The following is a 21,376-nucleotide window of genomic DNA, read 5'->3' as shown; positions in this document are numbered from 1 at the left end:
ATAGTAACACGACCCACTCAAATTCATATAAATCACAAAAGAACAAAAGAAAAGCTGTTACTCTCTGTAACTTTAAAGCATATGGAAGTACTTGTAAACTCCAAAAACTATCTTATAAAGTATCTAGCTCAAATTAAAGTAAAAGTCCGACTTGAATAGATAAAGCATACTGTAGACAAAAAAAAGTTCTGAAATATATATCTATCAACAAAAGCTACAAATCTTTAAAGGGTAATGCCCAGAAGGCCCAAAGGACTGGAGGAATCACTTTATATATACGACTAAAGAAACCAAATCCGGGGCACCTAAGACTGAAAACAAAAACTTGCAACTCCAAAACCCTTATCAACACAAAAAGTAAGTAGAATCAAAAGCTCAAAGGTCCTAATTAATTAACTGTCTTTAAGTAGTAATATAGAAAAAGAATGGCTCACAAAATTCCAGTTACATTCATAGAGAAATATATATCCCACAAAAGGAACATTAATAGGTTTTTAAAATCTTATCATATGGTGTTCAGACTTGAATAAAATCGAGGAAGATCAGCTCACAGGCTGCTGATGGTGGTTGTAGCCGTTTGATTCATAAGTGGATGCATCTGCACCTCCATACATACCCGAATCTTGAGTCTGTTGTCCACCATATCCATAACCACCACCACCATAACCACCTTGCTTCTGGTAGTAGTTTCCATTGGAACCACCCATTCTCTGTCATTTCAATACAGAAACATATAAAAACATCAGAAAATATCATTTTGGGTCCCCATTTATTCGACATTAAAGTGGATATATAATCATAACCTAAATAATTCAAGTAGCATCAAATCAGAAAATCATTACAACAAAGAAATGCGCAAGAAAGGTCATACGTTATAATAAATGTTTCAAGGTATTTTAGAAAATAAAATTGCATAACATAAATATTTTCTAGTTTTTAATTCTACTGTATTTATATACTATTTAATACTAATATCTAATAAATCTTTGTGGGAGTACTTGACTTTTAGATGTAGACAGTTATTCGTCACCAACCTACTACAACATTTTAATCATATTTTTTAACCTTAAATGGATTATCAACAATTAATGCTCTTATATTTATTAGTTTCTAGTAGATTTGAGATTTGACTCAGCAGCTTTTCTATTTCAATAACTCTAGAAATTATACTATTAGGCAATCATAATCAAAATAAATTATTTCTTTATAACTGACTTCAAATTAATTATCATAATATCAAAAATACACTTTATCAAAAAAGTATTGAATTTTTAAATAAGTTAAAAATCTATATTATATATCAATATCAATCTAATTTTTCATTCCATTAGCCAAAACAAATAGCTTTTGTTTTCATTTCTTAATTCCATCATTCCCTACCTGATTTTTTTATATGTTATTTTTCAGTTGATTAAAAAGTTAAGAATCCAACCAATAAAAATAAAAAGAAAGAAATATATACCTGTCTGTTAGCAGGAGTTTTACCCCACGATATTCGAACAGTCTGCTTCCCTATCACTGTGCCATGCATGTTCTGAATTGCATCCTCGGCACTGCTTCTATATAACACAAATCCAAAAAAAAAAAAAAACTAATTAACAAAATCAACACTCCCAAATCTTCTATATATTATAATTATGGACACTTGTCATCTTCTTGTGTTTCCAAATCTTCTATATATCTAATTTTACTGTTCGGAATCTTTAATGTTTGCTTCTTCCTATTTAATATTTTTTTTAATAATATACGGATATCTAACCTAGTGAAATAATATATACCAGTCTTATATATATATATATATATATATATATATATATATATATATATATATATATATATATATATATAAAAAGCTAAATAAAGAATTACCTGCTTGCAAATTGCACAAAACCACATCCTTTTCCTAGAGGTATTTTAATAGATAAAATCTCTCCACATTGAGAAAATGTTTGCCTCAAGTCTTCATCAGTAACCTCAGAGTCAAGTCCCCCCACAAATATCTATAAAAAAAGGTTAAACATTTCAGTAAAGTAAAACAAAGAAGTGCTAGTTGATAGTTAATTCCGATCAAACTCACTGTTGTGTTTGAAGAATCTCCATCAGACTGAGAGTTTTGAGGAATAGCACCAAATCCACCATTTCCACCAGCTAATAACACAGCTAAAAGTACAAAACCATTACATATGCAGTTTTTAAAATCAGTTGGGAATGCTAAATATGGATTTACCTTGAGATGAGTATTGTTGTTGTCCATATTGTTGTTGAATAGGTGCCTTTTTAGGGGTTGCAACACCAATGCGCATAGGCCTACTTGAACAATACTGACCATTCATTTCATTCATAGCCCTTGTTCTTTCATTTTCATCACTAAACCTAACAAATCCATACCCTTTTGAACACCCCGTGTTTGTATCAACAACAACTTTGGCACCTTTCACAGATGGATATCTACCAGCAAATGTTTCATACAGAATTGTATCAGTAACATCTGGAGCTAAATCTCCTATGAATATAGAAAGATCTGAGCCTATTTCTGCACGTTTTTCTCCGGTACTAAAGCTAGCCCAGTTCAATCGGAAAGCTTGATCTGTAGTTGGCATCATCGTTCCATTGTAGCTTTGAAGGACTTTGTCTGCAGCTTCATGAGACAAGAACTCGATGAATCCATAACGCTCTGATTGACCAGTCTGCTTGTTGCGAATCAGCTTTATGGATGATACCTGAAAATTTTAGGGCATTAAACACAGAAATCCAATTTCGAGAGACCTTCAAGGATCTTAATTTCTTTGGGATTTATATGCAACGAAATCTATAAAATGTTTGCATATGAAGACTACTAGTTTTGGCATGGTGAGAAAGGCTTTTTTTGGAATGAGAAGAATAAATCCCTTCCTGCTACCGAATTGTACTCTTGGCTTTTCAATTCACACAAAATACATTCCACAAACGACAAAAGTACATATTCACTGAATAAAAAATCAACGTTGCACAATAATGGAAAGAACGCGGAATAAAAAGTCAAAACCCTAACCTCGCCGGTCTGTGCGAAGCACGACTGAAGGTAAGCTTCGTCCATCCAGTGTTGTAGATCGCCAACCCAGATCGTCTTATTATCTTCGCTCGAAGTCTGAATCTGATTACCTTTTTGCGATTGTTGAGACTGCTGTTGTTGATACTGCTGCTGCTGATAATGATAAGGCATATAGTGTGGCGGTGGTTGTTGGTACATCATCGCTGGATGGTGCATCCCCATTGACGCAGCCGCCGCCGGGTACTGCTGCATCGCTAACCATTGTTGTTGTTGGAACTGCTGCATCGCCAACCACTGTTGCTGTTGCTGCTGTTGTTGCTGAGTCAAATCACCGCCGCCGCTGCCGTTGGTTGGCTGCATCTTGAAATCCTTTTCTGTGTTAACTCCTCTCCTCTCCTCCGTTATCTTCTCTTCTCTCGTACCTAAAACTCTGTGACGGTGTATTAAGGTGTAGAGAGAGGAAAACGATGACGGAGGGCTGGCCGGAGAGACGAACCAGAGTTCCTTGTTTGTGAGAGGGAAGGATGAAGGGAAAGAGATGTGAAAGACGGCTTACGAAGATTAAAAAGAATATCTAAATCTTACACTCAACCTCCTTCATCTTTTTTCATTAGTAGATTTGCAGTCCCTTTCGATTCTATAAATCCAATTGCAACCCAAAACCATCAAATCTCTTGAATGGACATAAAAGGTTCCATTACTCATTTTATAATGTCATATTCATTTTATTCTTATATCAAGTGAATATAAGTTGTTAGTTATAATCACATATCATTTAATGTTGCAACATAGCTAAATAAAAAAAGACTTTTCCTTAACAAAACATTAGGATATCTGGTATGTATGCTCGTAGGCATCCGAAAGATTGACATGATCTGATATCTCACGTGTGAATACCATCCTAAATAGGAATAGGTGTGATGTGATGTAAGGCAACTTACCGAACATCACGTAAACTTTGATTTCTCTCTTTTTCTTCTATTTTTTTTTCTTTTCTTCCACTTTCTTATATATATATATATATATATATATATATATATATATATATATATATATAATGAAGTGGAAATTTTCTTGATTTGTAATGTGGTAATGAAGCTGCATTTTTTAGAGTAAATACTTTGCAGACAATACATATATTTATCATAATCTAATTGTTTTTGCTTTAAAATTTTAGACATTTTGTCACATATATAAGTAATCATTAAAAAAAAATAATAATAATAATAACCATAAAAAAAGTGGTTACTTGTTTTGACATTTTGGTCTCTTGAAAGAAGCTTAGGGTAAGCATAAAAATTCATGAAAGACAGGATTAATCCATAAAATAAAAGGGGTGTAAGTGTAAATATAAGATGTGAAAAAAGGGGTTGTTGGATCTGGGAAATTGCCCTATGGTATTTGCTGCTGCATTGTTTTTCACGAGGATTATTTAGGACCGTTGGATTGGAGGATTGGTGATTTTCGGCAATCAACCGTACCTATTGAAGGGACTTATGTCTGATTAGCCAACAGCTACTTGATGTGGGGCCCACTATCATAGATCTTGATCCCAAATATAAATTACACTTTCAGTAAATCTGAGAAAGAATCTTGACTGTTGATTGATAGATCGACGGTGAGGAGAGAGATCAAGTGGGAAGAAGGATTATTAATAAATAAGGTCAAAATTAGGGCTGTCCAGCACCACGTCGCATGTGATACAAATTATCGGCGTCGCACCGCCGTTAACGCGGTTACTCGTTTTAAATTCATATGCAATTTAATAGTTACTTTCAAATCTTTGAGATATTGCAAAATGTTTACGTCTAGGGCGGACGCAGGATTTTATATTATGTAGGGGTGAGCATGGTGCGGTTTTGTACGGTTTTTGGCCAAAACCGAACCGAAAACTGCAACTTCGGTTTTTTGAAGTTTAGAAACCGCATCGTTCGGTTTTTATGCGGTTCGGTTTTTGCGGTTTTTTTATAGTTTTTTGCGGTTCGGTTTTTTTTTGTGGTTTTTTGTCGGGATTTTTTTTTGTTTTTTGCTTTTCCTTTTTACTAAAAATCAGGTAACTCAGCAAGTTACTTTGACTCGGATGAGGAGTGCTAATCAATTCTTGAGAAACTTTACATAAAGATGAGGAGCTCAAGATTTTTCATCCCCAGTAATGTGAGATTCCTCAAAAAATATGGGTTAAAAGTCGTAGACTTAACTCTCTTATATAAAAGGTGAGAGTGGTGAAAGTTTTATCTCAAATGCGACGTAGGATGCTCTTATAAAGATGACAAAATTAAAGCCTAAATGATATTTTGGAGATGAACCGATACCACCACCTCTTGGTTTGAAATCAAATAACATAACCACTCATCTAACATTCTTCTAATGTTTGAATATAATATGAATTAAATATAATATTTGTTTCAATGCTACATACGATAATATCAATTAATGTATTCATAAAAATAATATTATCATCACTAGTACTTTTCATATTTAAAGGTTAAAAAATATCATAACCATTATTTATATTTGTAAATATCATAAAATGTATGCTTAAAAATATACAATCATCATCTAATAAGATAGATATTTATATTTATAGAAATTTTAATTTTCACGAATTCTCCATTCTTACAAATATCAACACTTAATATATATATATATATATATATATGCGGTGCGGTTCGGTTTTTTGCGGTTTTGCAAGACTAGAAACCGCATCGCACCGAACATTTTCGATTTTTGCAAAACTAAAAACCGCACCATCGGTTTTTATTTCGGTTTCGGTTAATGCGGTTTTTTCGGTTTGCGGTTCGGTTTTTGCTCACCCCTAACAGTAGGAGTTGCACGGGAGAGTTAGGGGTTGCACAGTAGTAGAAAAAATAAAATTTTCGAAAATTTTCGAAAAATTTTCCACTGCGGCCGAAAAAGTTAGGGGTCGCCGGTGCCACCGTGGACCACCCCTAGGTCCGCCCCGGTTTACGTCCGTCATAAAAAAGAAAAGTTTAGAGACAACGTTTGTTTCCTGCAATGTTTCTTAATATAGCACAACAGATCATGCATAGCAATGTCATATACATAGATCTATGAATGTAATTTTTAAAGGAATTAGTTTTATCATACAAAAGGCTTAGCGGCGCAGCTTGTTGCCCGTTTGTCATCTCTCTCGTTGTACGATCATAATTAAATAAATGGAAAAATTTTGAAGTTTGATTTTTTAAAAAAATGGTCTTCTGATGACATGTACGTTGGTATGACCCTTTATTGTTGACATTATCAGTATTATAGACCCTCCCTGTCCACCCTTGCATCTCGTTTGGCAACAACTGTCCAAATGGTTGTGATGGGTAATGGGTGTTTTTAGTTGCTCTTATATGTTTCTTAAGATATTAGTGGTTGCCAAAAATCTATAAGAGAAAAGTTTTGAACTCATCATATAACATCTAAATCTTTATGAAGTTCTTTTATCAATTTTGATGTGGTTTATGAGTTGAGTTCTTAGACTTGTCAGTCATTTGAGGTAAGGAATGGAGAGATCGTTTGATGGCTTGATGTACTTGAAAGTTCAATGTCTCAATGAGAAAATATAAAATATACACTACAAAAAATAGAAGCATTACCGGCAACATGTCGCTGTTAATAATCCGTTGCTAAAGCTCTTTTATCGCTAGTACTACATGTCGACGACAATGCTATGTGTCGTTGCATATACCATCGTCGTTAAAACATTTTTTTAAAATATTGTAGCTAATCTATAAAAACAGTACTTCAAGTACTATTAGAATCTATAAAATGTATTAAAATTATAGAAAAAATTCAAAATTATCATATAAAATACTTAATATAAAATCCATAAAATAGTAAAGGCGTTAACAAATGTACAACATTAACAAAATATAAAACTAAACATAAACTAGCTAGTCATGATTGCCATCTCTGCCGTCTTCGGGCCCATTGTTCTCCTCATCATCACCCATGTTATCCCCACCTTGTTGCAACATTGATCGTGTGACATCCCCAAATTTTCTCGGCCTGAAAAGGTTGTTTTACTTATGTTTTTTTAAACAAGATTTATTTATAAATGCGAAATTTGTCCAATAAAAGTGTTGGGTTTTAGTTCAAAATTAGTTTCAAAAACTACAAAAATTGGCAAACGGAAGACTTTAAATTTAGAACATAACATAAACATTTTATACACACCAATGATCATCTTGCAAGTTATAAAAAGATTTAAACACCAACCAAAGAAATGATGAAGAAATAACAACTTTTGTTGGTCTTTGGGTCCTCTTGGGAGGCTTGGAAGTTGATGAAGAATGTGAAACCTTTGAGACACCAACATGAAGCCAACTTGATGTAGATGCTAGTCAAAACTCTTAAGCTTTAAGTCCATATCCAAATATGACTTAAAAGAGAGAAAAATGCAAGCAAGTAATCTTCTAACACTTCTTTGCAAGAGAGAATATGAAAGAGTATGAGGGAGCTACGGTTTTGATTAGTAAAAATGAAGGGATGAAAGCTTTCATAAAGCTAAATCATTACCCAAGGGTTCTTAACACTTTAAGCACTCCATATCCTAAAGCCTACATGTCTCCCATGCCTTTTAAGCCATGCTTACTTTCTCTTATTATATTCAAAAGAGCATGTCTTGTTTCCTAGAAACTAGCTCATCTTTTTTTATAAATAAAAGAAAAGAGAAGTTTATAAAATTCTTATAACTCTTTATAATATATAAACTTTAACTTTTAGCTAAAAGACAAAAGAGTCTTTCTAGTCCAAAATAATGTACATGACTTAATAAATCATACCATATGTTGTATATTATGTTACTTGCTAATGAAAATTATTATTTCCATGAAATAAATAATTTCCAATTTAATTATAAGAGTTTATTGAATATTTATTAAAATCAATTTCTAATAAATAATCAATTGTATCAAGTTGTTCTTAGTGTGACCCATTATTATCATATGTTAATTAGCAATATCACTTTAATATGACTTTTGAGCATACTAGATCTTTCAATCTCCCACTTGCGCATGACTCATATTAGACTAATATAGATAGTGGTGAACGTCTAGCAACATTTCATTGCCCCCATCAACATACGACTTTGTTCCATTATATCAATGCCCAATTCCCAGAAGCCCAAGGCTGCAATTGGTGTATAAGGTAAGTTTCTCAGTTATCCCTTTGTTACAGACATCATGTTAAACATGAGATACGGATCGCGATCAATCTCATTAGTTGTTCAACTTTTGGTAAGGCGCCTTAGATGTCTAACTATCAACACATAAGAGGAACAAACCCCATCTTGACTACATAAGTCTCTTGCATAGTTCACACCAATCTTGAAAATGGCTTTTATAACTGCCCGGTTAAGGAACAACATTTGACCATATCAAAGCATAGTACTCCCTACAATTAGTCCCACTATGTATCTCATGTGTTAAGGATACAAAGATAGTACCTTTTAATCAAATATCATTCATGATAGTGATCCATGAGATGATCTTGATGCGGGTCAGTTCAATACTGGTTCTCTAACAAGTACCTATAAAACTTGGTTACAACCACTTGCCTACTTTCATCTAGTGAGAGTCAACCAATCCAATTAATATTAGTCTTAATTTATAATTGCTCCCACAATTATAATCGACTATGAATTTTTAGAATAATAACATTATTCATGGATTAAACATGTTAATATAGAACACAACAAATATTAATGTGATGACTATATCCCAATATATCATAACATTATCTAATAGTTGTTGTTATAATGTTCCAATATCCAAATACTAAATCCAAATCAAAATCCCATTTCTAGAATAATAAAGGCTTATAGTTGAAGTGTGACCATTCATACTTAGCTCAAAAGAATGACTTTATCAATGGGTTTGACAAAATTGCTTTGTGTGAATTTTGCGAATACTATGATCTCCATATATGAATTTACTCTAAGTATAGTTAAAATATCTTGGAGAATATGATTGGTGTTCTTTCGTGATATAGAGTCTCTTAGCTTGATTAAGTATACTCTCGAAGTCACAAAGATTTATATGTGATTCTTGAATGGCAGAAATCAACATAGTTTTTCAATGATCTCATTCATCCAATCATATTTGAATTCAACTTCTAAAGTTATGTATTCTTATATATGTAGTAGATTGTGTCATTATGTTTTGTTTGGACCTCATTCACAAAACATATTCTTCATTCCCTAATGAAGTCAAAATCCAATTATAATTCATAATTATTTATATATGTTTAGAAATCAACATCTTTTGTAACTCTTTACATAAAGATCATTTCTAAACTAATTATCTCATATACATTCTCTTAGTTCTTCTTAAGTACTCTTAGAATGTTTCATAGTCATCTAGTGGCTTAACCATGTAGTCAATTGGTATCCTATGATATGCTCATAACATGATCATATACCAGGTCCTATGCATAATATGTCATAAATGATGAATTAATTTGTCAAGCAAATAGAATATAAATCATTTCATCTAGTTCAAAACTATAAGCTATGTACTTTTGAGGCTAGCTCAAAATGGTGCCATATGACAATGTGTAGCAACCCGTTCTTTCGAGTCAATAAAATTCAATGAAATTTACACCAAGTTCGAACCAAAGTTTACCCTAGTTTACAATAAGGATTAAAATCCTTCATCCTAAAACCTAATACTTAGTGAAAGGTATGGAAAAACCATGCCTTTGGAAATATATATAAGCTTAACCTTAAATGGAATTAGAAAATATATATATATATATATATATATATATATATATATATATATATATATATATATATATATATATATATATATATATATATATATATATATTTGGAAATCAGTTTTGGAATCAAATACCAAACCAAAAACCGAATTCCCATAAGGATATGAGGCTTGACCGATTTCTCTTTTCTTCCTTTGACCAAGAAACCGATTTCACCCCATTTGTATAGCCTTGACCGAATTGCCTTTTTCCATGGACTAGAAACCGAACACCCTCCATTTTGTTGACTTTAAGACTGATTTCATGAAGGAATTTGGTCATATAGGACCGAACACCCATCATTTGAGGCCCATTAAGGCCGAACACCCCTATATATATATATATATATATATATATATATATATATATATATATATATATATATATATATATATAGAGAGAGAGAGAGAGATAGGTTCAGATGTTCAAAGTAATTATTGTGTGATCGTATGCATAAATGTGGGTCAATCAAAATTAAATAAATAATTAAATAATTAAATAAATAAGGGTAATTTAGTAATTTGATTAACAACTTCCAAAAATAATCCCTATAATCAATGGTATTGACTTTTAACCTAATTTCTCCAGGTTTATATCTAGAGTCGTTCCCCTCTTTATCTAAAAACCAAATCTTGGCCGATCTGCAAAATTGGAATAGACTACAAAATCGATATTGAGTTCTACAAAAATCGATTGCCATCGCCATCAACAATTACTCATCGACGTCATCTACCTGCCATGTCTAATCCGTCACTCGTCGCTCCCTTCCGACGTCCACACCTCCGACCGATCCCATCAGGTGAAATTGAAGTTTATTCGAGTTTTACCGGTTGCCATCGTAACCCAAATCCTAACAATCTAGGGTTCATCAAGGTTTGTCAATTTTTGTTGGGCTTTATATCTACGTAGAATCCAATTTTGGCATGTCGTTTCGACAGGGTTGGTGTTTTAGATTGATTTGACCAGGCTTTTTACAACATTTCTGGATAACTTTGGAAGTTTCATTGAGCTAGTTGCGTAGTGGTAGGATCTTGTTTCAGTCACTTACGAGGATGTTTCTGTTAATGATTAAGATTCGTCATTTCATTAGATCTAATGGTACTTCACCATTTGGATAAGGTTGTGAGAAAAAAAGGAATGCAGTAGATCCAGGGTTGGTTATGGGTTCTCTTAAGGGTGTGTATTGTGGTAATCTCATTAGCTATTGTCGAGAGGGACATATGTGGACTAAACAAGATAGAAAAGGAGCACTTGGTTCGAATTATTGGCACATTTATTATTTGGTTTATAGGCTTTGAATTGGAACAAGAGTACAACTGCCTACCTCATTCTCTGGTTGTTTGTGGCCATGTTTTCATCTGATTTAGCATTTGTAGCAGTCTGTACTGTGAAAGCAGTTGTGTGTTATAGAAAAGTATTACTCGTGTTGTGATTGGTTAGTGTTAAGAGGGATATTGTTTGGGTTCTTGCAAGTTGGTGGGGTTGATGGTTAAGTATCTTTAGGCCATATGGTGCTAGTCGTGAGTCTTCAGGACAATGATGGAATGACGGCAAGATCGGCATGGGACGTGAGCTTACTGTTCTCATGACTAGAGGGTGTCATGATGTATCGTGAACCAATGAGTATATGTTGTGGGTTAGACCCGATAATTACGTGTTTGAGACTCTTAGGTCTTGATTCGTTAGTCTTGATGGCATAGTTGGGTATTGGAATTCTATGGTTAGAACACTAGACACTCAGTGGCCAGTTGGTTTTGATCATAATTTTGATAAAATGTTGTTTTGTTGGAAGTATTAGTTGTGCGTCGGGAGTCATTGTTGAGTGTTTGCATTCGTGGATCCCTGCTTGTATTGTAGATTTTTATCTTCATTAAGAGTTTTGTTATCTATGTTGAGTTTTGGTTTTGGAGTCTCAGACTAAGGGGGTTTGTTGTAGACCTCTTAGATGATTTATTAGGTGGTTGTATACCTGAGCTGATATGGGGCTTTGGATGCCACACGAGATTTTAGATTGACCATTGTTACGCTCGTAAGAGCGGTAGTATAGGGATGATTTGTCAGGAAGTCAAGTGAGCATCAAAAGCCTTATTGCCAAAATTCACAAGTGTGAGTATCTCTAAATTTTAAGGATGGATTAACCATCGAAGATGATTTCTTTGTGAGTGAGAAGTGTTCCTCGTTGTGGGGGAACTAGTCGACATTTATGCGAAGGTGGTGATCTTCAGTTTTGAAATTTCAGCTTTGGAGGTTTAGCTGAAAAGATATCGGTTTCGAGAGTTACCACAAGAAGTTGGTTCATGTTGCTAGTATCAAAACCTCTAGGGTTCTGAGTCGTGAAGCGAAGATTTTTAAGAATAGAAGGGTGTGGTAACAGCTCTAGTGGATTTGTGTGTGGGTCGGGAACCTATTGGGTCGATTACGTGGAAGGTATCTAGGTGTTTTCCAAAGCGGATTTTGTGGACGAAATCGAAATAAGTAGGGGAGAATTGTAACATCCGTTTCTAGATTCCCGGTATGAATTCATATAATATCAATAATAATAATAATAATAATAATAATAATTAAATAAAATTTATTTATTTATTTACTATAAAGGGGATTTATAAGTCGAGGGTTCATTTGATAACTTTTGGAAATTAGTTTTGTTAAAGGAATTGTGTACGGGTCGAATCTAGTAATATGCCAAGCTACAGGGACCAAATATGTCATTTTGATGGAAAATTGGATTCCATCTCTTCCAATCAGCTCTCAACGACACAGATAAAAGGTGGTGTCGCCTTCCTCGATTGAGAGCAACAAATCTCGATTTCTTGGAAAGCAAATTGATCCTAGCCCTAGATAACTATCTCGTTGGCTGTTAAAAGCTAACTACCCTCCTCCTTCGTGTAAGAAACCGAGTGAAATCAGTGGGAGAATGTTAGAGGAAGGTGTTTTCCGGCGATTTGGTACGCCGATAAGAGAAGGTGAAACATTGCTCTGCTTTTCCGGGGAACGCCTGGTGAGTGAAAGAATCCGAGGCAGGTATGATGTTTAGCAAAAAAAAAAAAAAAAAAAACATGAAAGGAAAGAGAAAATTGTGTTGTCTCCGGTGAGTTCATAACCCGGCATGTAGGAGCATGTGTTCCAGCAGAGCTCTAACAATCGAAAGCTGGTGGAAAGAGAGAGGGAGATACAAACGAGAGATCGAGAAGAAAGAAGGAGATGCCGCCGGAGAAAGGGCTTCACCGGGGAAAGAGTGTCGTCGGCCTTGCGGTTGAATGCTGATGTGCATGCGTCGTACATGAGGTATACGCTGCTTTCACAGTTTCTCTATTTCACATGTAATGGAAATTAGGTTTTTACTTGGGCCAATCTTATTTTGTTGGCGGGCTTAAACTAATGGACTTATGAATCGGAGTATATGGTTGAAAGCAATTAGAGTCCATCTTTAATTAAATTTTAAATATATGTTAACATCGAACGTAGTAATGATGTGACAAATTGTTTAATTATAATTCTAATTAAATACTAAATTTCAAATTAATCATAGATATATATTTTGGGCTGACCACGTATTGGGTTAAAATAAAAGTTAAATCGAAAGAGACAAGGCTTTTATCTAAGGGTTAGAATAATCATGATAGTTAAGAGCGAGATAGGTTTAAACTGTTAATTGAGACATATAATCTAGTACGGAGTGATAGTTATAAAGGTAATAACATCGAATAAGAGAAATATAATGAAGTACTATTAAGTGATACTCGAAATATGAACTAAGAAGAGATTAATGTTATGGGTTGTAGGTGTTCAGGGAGCTGGACAACCATCTTAACCAATCTAGTGGTTTTAATCTGCGAAGTCTGTTCAGGTAGGTCTCTTCACTGTACTCGTGGGTCGAAGGCACCAATGCAATCCCACTGGATTATGTTTATTTGTCTTTCTAACACTTGTTGATACGCTTGTATGTGCTTGTTGTCTTTGTGACTAATGCTAATATGCATGTATGCTTATGTATGTGGAGTGAAATAGATATGGGGGTTGTTACCGACCCAAAACACCTACATGTTGTTATATGGAGTCATTATGGACTCAGGGTTGATGCGGACGTGGGGGGTCTTACAGACCCGACACAACTACATGTTGTTGTATGGAGTCATTATGGACTCGGGGTTGATACGGACCTGGGGTTGTTACGGACCCGACACAGCTATGTGCTGTTATATATATATATATATATATATATATATATATATATATATATATATATATATATATATATATATATATATATATATATATCGTACGTGGTATTTTGAGAAACTCACTAAGCTTTGTGTTTATGTTTTATGTTTAAAAATGTTTTCAGGTACTTCTGGTTTCAAAAGGAAGGGTCTAACTTGATCGCACTGAATCCCTTAAAGATTATTCTGCAATGATTGCTTATGATTTTATTCTGATGTTTTGAGAATACTTTTACTTTGATTGTCTTTTTGAATAATCAATGAATGGTTTCGACTTAATAAAAATGAAAATTTTAGTCGGTATTATTGGGATATTACAAGTATGCCATGGATTAATTATAATAATAATTCACTAGCATGATTACATAATATTATTGGTGAGGTGTGTGTTTTCCTATGTGAGAGGAATTAATAAATCATCTAGTTAATTAAAATAAAAGGGGAATACACATAGTAGGGTTAAAAGGGTAGTAACCTAACTTAGGTACATGCCCATACGATATATCACGGTGGAAGGATATCATTGGAGGAAAATATTTTAAGCCAAGTCAACGTCGAATGGTTTTTTAGTTAACCATTTCAAGGCATGGTTCTGGTGCATTTTGTGTATGGGAACTGGAGTGATGTTGGCTACTCGGGGACGCGGATCAAACTTCACATTTGGGTGGGGGGAAAACATTTCAAAGTACTATTGAACCACCCTCGGACGAAAATGCATTGTCTTGTACATGCAAAGTCGGAGTAGTGAAAATGTCGAACCATGGATAATGTTACGGGTGGGAATCGTACCCCTTTTAGTGCAATGGGTCGCAAGGTCACGTTAGGAGCGAATGGGGTCTTTCTTTGGGGATTTTAGTGATGCATTAGACCCTAGTTAGTGAGGACATTAATAGTAATTATAGTGAAACAAACAAATTAATACTTACTCCGATGAAAGAATGCACGGATTAATAAATACATGTATATATATATATATATATATATATATATATATATATATATATATATATATATATATATAGGTATCGATGTATTCTACATGGATTGATGTGATTGCATGAATTGACATGATGTATATGTGTGCTTTGTTTCCATGCTTATGTGCTTAAGATTGACTCACTGTGCTGATGCTGACACTTGTTTCTTGCTTGTTGTTGTGGCTTTTGCATTGGTACAGGTAGCTTGATATTGATGGCCCAGTGAGGTTGGGATTTTATGGGTAGTTATAGTCTTTTTTTTGTAGTAATGATACCAGTTTGAGACTTCTTGTGGTGTTTCATTTACATTTGGTCTTGATACTTGTTATGGTTTGGTTTTTACAACTTTGGATTTTGATGGACCTATTTTGAAAAAAAAAGTAAAATTGGTGATGATTTCATAAAAGACTTCCGCTAACGTTTTCGGATATAAATTTGTTAAAAATATAAGAAAAATTTTGGTTGAAAAATCACGGTGTTATAGTTTAGTCGTATCGCCTTTCATAGCACGAGATCTCAACACGGTGAGGAGACAGCCAATACATACCTATGATAATGCCATAGCTTCCTAATGGCATTAACATGAGATTTACATGAAAGGTGTGGTCAATTAGGGTTAGCGGACAATTATTGAAAATTTTGGTAGTGCTTTCTATCTGGTCGTTGGCTACTTCTACTTCATATGGTACATCTAACTTACTATACTCTTGGCTTTTCTTTTAAATGTTGGAGTTACTTAACCTCTATCAACACTAGAGTCAAAGAGTATTGTAACATATAAGTTATTGACGAGGAACATACTAGTAACCACCGAAGGATCCCGAATAGCATCCCTATTTCCAATCACAAATGCCCGCCCATGAGCATTTCTATCCCTATTCTTCAGCTTTGGGCAGTCACACTTGAAATGCCCAGACTCTCCATACTCATAACACGACCTTCCTCCTCCACCTCCTGATATCGCACCAGTTCTTTGGTTTCCCCCAGCAGCCGTTAAGCTTTTACTGAAATTGACGGTATGTCCCTTTTTGTTGCACTTAGTGCAATGATAGCATTCACCGACGTGATGGTCGTTTGCAGGTGTTACCAGTCGATGTTTCCCAACATAATTCTTCTGATGTGTTGGAGTTGGGTGGTTTGGAGTTGTTGTTGATGTTGTAGTTGCATAAACTTTCTCAACCTGCTACTTCCTCTGCTAGCATGGGTTTCCTCCACTAAAATTTTGCTTGTCGTTGTTCGTTTTAGGGGTTTCAACTTTGGCTTCCATCATTCCCTGATCAACTTCATTTTTAGTCAATTGGAGTGCTAGGCGTTTAACACTGTTGTAGGTGATAGGTTTCGATACAATGACCATCCATTTTATATGTGGTGCCAATCCCCAAAGGTAGTGTTCAACCTTTTTATGTCTGGACTCACCATTCCCAAGCATAGGAGAGCAAAGTCGTTGAACATGGTAGTGTAAGCCTTGATATCTGACCCCTTCATTTTTAAGTTCCACAACTGATGCTCTAGGTTTTGCACCTCATCCCGAGGACAATATTCTTTTACGAAAAGTGTTTTCATATCTTCCCATGACATGGAGTTTTCAGAAACCACGCCTAATGTTTTCACATAGTCATTCCACCATGTCAGAGCTGTGTTCATTAAATTGCAGGCGGAAAATCGGACCTTGTTACCCGCAGAATCGTAGCTTATTTCAAAAATGCCTTCCATCTTCTCTATCCATCGAGTCAGGCCCACAAATCCTTCGTTTCCATAAAACTTTCTAGGTTTGTAGTTAATGAAGTCCTTGTATGAACAAGTTCTTTAGGGCTTTTCAGGATTTATGTTAGAACTGCTTCCAAGCCCACAACCAGTTCCACTGTTCCCTCCTATGGATGTTCCACCTCGCATAGATTTTATGTTTCTTAGCACAATTATAAGGTGCTCCGAAATCAACTGCTCCAATTATGTTGTGCTTTTAGGCAGACCTACCTCAGGTTGTGGTGTTAGCGGTGCATCTTGACTTGGTGTTTCAGCTTTTGGGGTTACTTTTGTCCTTGGTCAGCCTTTCTTAGGTCGTCCGCCTGTTGGTCTTGAAGTTGGTGTTCCCCTAAGGTTCAACCTAGGGCTTATCCTTATTGTAGGCATTTTAAATGTCCTATCATAGTTAGTGGAAGGTTATAAGTTCATGGTGCTTTGTTAGTCATTAAAGTATAATGTTAAATGACTTGTTTTGTTCATAACGGTTCATCAATTTTTCATGATATTTTCAGTTAAGCACATAGTTCACACAACCGTTTAACAAGTTCAAAATAATATAGTATATACTTCAATATATTTTACATAATTTGGTAACAACATTCATTACAAAATATATTCAAGTTTTTGGGAATGACAATTCATAACAAAAATTACATTTGCCTATAGGCTCAAAATTGCAAGATTAACTATATTCTTGCTACACGACTTCCTCCTAATCAAGATCCTAGGGATCTACTTGCCCCAAACTATCCAACCGTTCCATAGTATAGCTAAACCTACCTGACACTTCTACCACAAAATTGACAAGGCCTACTTTGACTTGTCCATACCTCCTTCCATTCACATTCTACCCACACCAATCCTTCACCAGAAGCCCATAAGTCCACCCAATGCCTGGGTCATTTCAAAGAATCATTCCTTCATGGCTGCTTGTATCATCCCCACTTAGTTTGCCACAGTAAGAGGCATCTGGTTCCGTAGGTTTTGTGCCAACAACCTCATATCGTGATCCATTACCCGTTCACGATTATACTCTACGTGTAAGTTCATGTTCATTTATGCTTCTCGATCATGCGGTTGTCTTCTTTTCACCCTTGGCATCCTCCCAGTCAGCTGGATTGTGTTACCCTCAATAATATTGAGTTTATCGCTCACTTTTTTTACTTAATGTCCCATCTGAGTATTCCTCTCGAAGAGTAGGGATATAACATCGATGCCAATAATCTATGGGGGGTTTTCCCCCGATGCATGCCCGGGCTCGTATGTCCCTGGAACTTTCTTTTCTACGATCTAACTATTCACTTGGTTATCGATCCGGTCTGGGTTGTCCCATTTCCAAAGGAGGTCAGAGAGTTTCCCGCTGAGTTTCATTGCTACGGTTCCTCGGATCAGGATATATTTCCATGCTCGTGCGGCGACACCCTCCCCTAATTGGAAGACTAGAACTTGAGGACGGTGTTGCTTCTTGTTTATCTTTGCTGATTGGTTCTACCTCTCCTTCATATTTGTGCTCCCCTGACTCTATTTCTTCTTCCTGCTCCTCCTTGGAATCCATATCCTCCTCAGGACCCTCTAACATGTCTTCTTCAGGATCCTCCTCGGTCTCACTGCTTTCTGAAGGTAGTGGTGCATCGTCGTCAGCCGGGATTGGTTCGTCCTCCATGGGTATGTCGGGAAAGTTGTTGGGTTTTGTATACTACAACATCCTATGGTGCACATACAACCCTAAAAGCTTTGGATCTATGTTTTCTCTAATTATACATGCAATATTGTTTCCAAAGCTTTAAGCCTACAACTAGCATACAAATGATATAAACTACATAAAATACTAGTTAGAAGTTTTACCTCTTTGTAAAGTTTGTAGAACTTGATGAATTTGGCCTTTAAAAGCTTAGCCCCAATAGCGTGGAAGCCTCAAATGAATTCACAACACATCATGGACAAAGGTGGAACTTGAGAGAGAATTCCATGCACCCAAAAACACCCATGAACTCCAAGAACAAGCATGTAGGCATTTTTTTGGTTAAGAGCATGTATTTATATGTTGGATTTCAAGGGTCATGGGTATAACCCAAATCCATACCCATGGGTTTATGATCCATGGTTCATGTGGCCCAACTCTTTATGTATCTATACATAAACTTGGTCCAACATGGATCATAAGCCCAACACATATAAATATAACTAATTATCATAATTAGTCCCCATAGATTTAATTAGTCTATTTTGATCACTAAATTAATTCCAAATTAATTATTGATCAATACTAATTAAAACATATGATTTCATATTAATATATTATAACTTATAATATATTAATAAATCATATATAACCTTTCTGTCAAGAGTCCATCCTAACAAATTGTCCTGATGATATGCAACCCAAATGGACCATGCTACTATCGGGTTGAGTACATACCAATAATCGTTATAGGATTAGACATCTAATCCAACAGTCTCCTACTTGGATAAGTCTAAAACTATTATTGCAAGTATGTCTCCAAAACCCGACTAGCAATCGTAGCTCTTAAAAGCCGCTGTCGAACTCTGACCTAGTCAATGACACGTCTATTAGATAAGGGATCATATATTCCTCCATTCTAGATATCATATGGACCGAGACATGAGTTATAATCATTCTCTATATCCATTTGTTGTTTCCCAATTTCCGATTTATGACGACCGACTAATTGAACAACTTCAACTCAGTCCAGGCCCGACCGAGCACTTACGTTTGTCATAACTAAATCATCGAGGGGCCCACATATATCGCTTTTATCCCTCCAAGGGTAAAAGGAATGGATAAACTTCGACTCATATGCTTGTACTAACTACTTGTTGAATCATTTTATAACATCAAGTTACTGATGCGTTTTCATACAATCAATGTACAACCAACTCATAGTCAACAACTCATATCTCTAGGTTTGAAGAATATAAGATATTATCGTCTCATGATCACTCGTGATAAAATCCATGAAGTGAGTCAAATGAGCGTGAGTTTAATCCAATACTCGAATCTCATTCTAGGAGCACTCATGAATGTTGCAGCAACTTTTGCTATGTCTAAACACTTTAGACATCTACAAGCCCAATTCATGACAGTCTTGATTCATACCTACTTCCAAAGTATGATTGACTGTGGATAGTTTGAATAACCTAGTTATTCGGGAAGTGAAAACATGCAAAGTGAAACACAAGAATAATCGAATCATATGGTCTCAGAACTTATGAATATAAATAAAACACCTTTTATTTATCACCATATTGATTACACATTATTCATTGTATAATGTTTCGAATAATCAACTTAATACTTGAACCGAAACAATAGTCATGCCATGCTCCAAGCATGCACACTATGTTTGTCCAAACAATAGTTATGCCATACTCCAAGTATGCACACTATGTTTGTCTATGATCCTTACTTTGTGAAATAGACCAATTGAACATGATTCCAATGATGCTCATTTCACAATCCCAAATCATTACCGCACATGTAAGAATACAAGATTCTTTGCCATTTACTGAAATCTGTTAGATTCTAAACTTATATGCATTGATCCTCTTGTAATGACTATGCACAAAAGTCACAAAGACTTGGCCACAGACATTACAAAGTATCCCAATAGAGAGCAATTCCATTGAAACGAAATCTCAAATTCAAAGTACATTCCTTTGAACATCCTTCTTGCAGTAAGTTTTCTAATCTTACACAGATTTAACGAATTACTTCCACCTATGGAAACATTTCCACATTCCCATTTTGACTATCACTTCTGAACAAGAGTTGCTTCCTTTCAGAATATGTCAATATGGTCCTTCCAAAATTAACACTATACTTCCAATTGTCCATGAGCAACCAATATTTGGTAAACCTCAGATTGTCCTCGACAATTGCTTAATCATTTTAGTCATATCCAGTTCTAGTACTTTTTCCCTCTTAATGCCCTAGGCATTTAGAAAAATTTAGAACAGATGAATATTACAACAAATGTAATTGATCCTATATCCGAAGCATATGGGACACGATTCATGATGTCTCACATAAAGACATGATACTAGACTAGTCTTTTGCTATAATATTTCTATTTCTATTTGCCATGTTCTCATACTTCAGATTATGAAAAGGGATGCCGTAATCATAATCGAATTTTAGAACGCAAATAATGTTCCCATATATAGAATTTCCTTATGTTGAACCATTCCAACATAACATTCAAATATATACTTGACTAAATTTTATTAAAATCTCAATCTAAGCTTTTAGAATTGGGATGAAGTATAATTTCATCTCCCTTAATTATAGCAAAACAACTTTTCAAACCCTGCAACTTTGCAAATTGAAACTTTTGTTTTCTATAATTAACATTGCTAACTTGCAATACTTAACATAATAATCATGCTCTCACTAACATGATAATTATTAGCATAACACTTATGCTCCCACTAGCTTTGACATGTATCTAGAAATCAACTGGACTTCTAGAAATCAATACTTTATTGACTTTCTTACCAAAGTTCAGATTTCTGATACGAGATGCTTTGATAAGACTTTATCAAAATCATACACCTTTTCTTAGATAGCTCACATATGTGTCTAAACAATTTTTAGAACTATGAAAAGGGATGCC

General features: G+C 34.9%; 1 protein-coding gene across 2 annotated transcripts; it reads right to left on the bottom strand.

Moving 5' to 3' along the window:
• Window positions 1–388: 388 nt before the first annotated feature.
• On the bottom strand, window positions 389–3,575 carry LOC145115561 (polyadenylate-binding protein RBP47-like). 2 transcript variants are annotated; one of them, XM_079051871.1, is made up of 6 exons: window positions 3,032–3,575; window positions 2,228–2,720; window positions 2,078–2,160; window positions 1,870–2,000; window positions 1,463–1,559; window positions 389–710 (listed from the first exon to the last, which is right to left on the bottom strand). In XM_079051871.1, exons 1-6 carry the CDS (start codon window positions 3,389–3,391, stop codon window positions 543–545), a joined length of 1,332 nt encoding a protein of 443 aa, XP_078907997.1. In that variant the 5' UTR covers window positions 3,392–3,575; the 3' UTR covers window positions 389–542. The 2 variants fall into 2 exon arrangements, with proteins under 2 accessions (XP_078907997.1, XP_078907996.1); XM_079051870.1 differs by having other exon boundaries at window positions 2,078–2,148; window positions 3,032–3,542.
• Between the last annotated feature and the right edge of the window lie 17,801 nt (window positions 3,576–21,376).

The sequence above is a fragment of the Lactuca virosa genome, chromosome 5, assembly GCF_052849685.1.
Source record: "Lactuca virosa cultivar CGN04683 chromosome 5, Lactuca_virosa_CGN04683_v6, whole genome shotgun sequence".
Taxonomy (NCBI): Eukaryota; Viridiplantae; Streptophyta; class Magnoliopsida; order Asterales; family Asteraceae; genus Lactuca; species Lactuca virosa.
The sequence above is the reverse complement of the archived record's forward strand: the minus strand, read 5'-3'. Positions and strand labels throughout refer to the sequence as shown.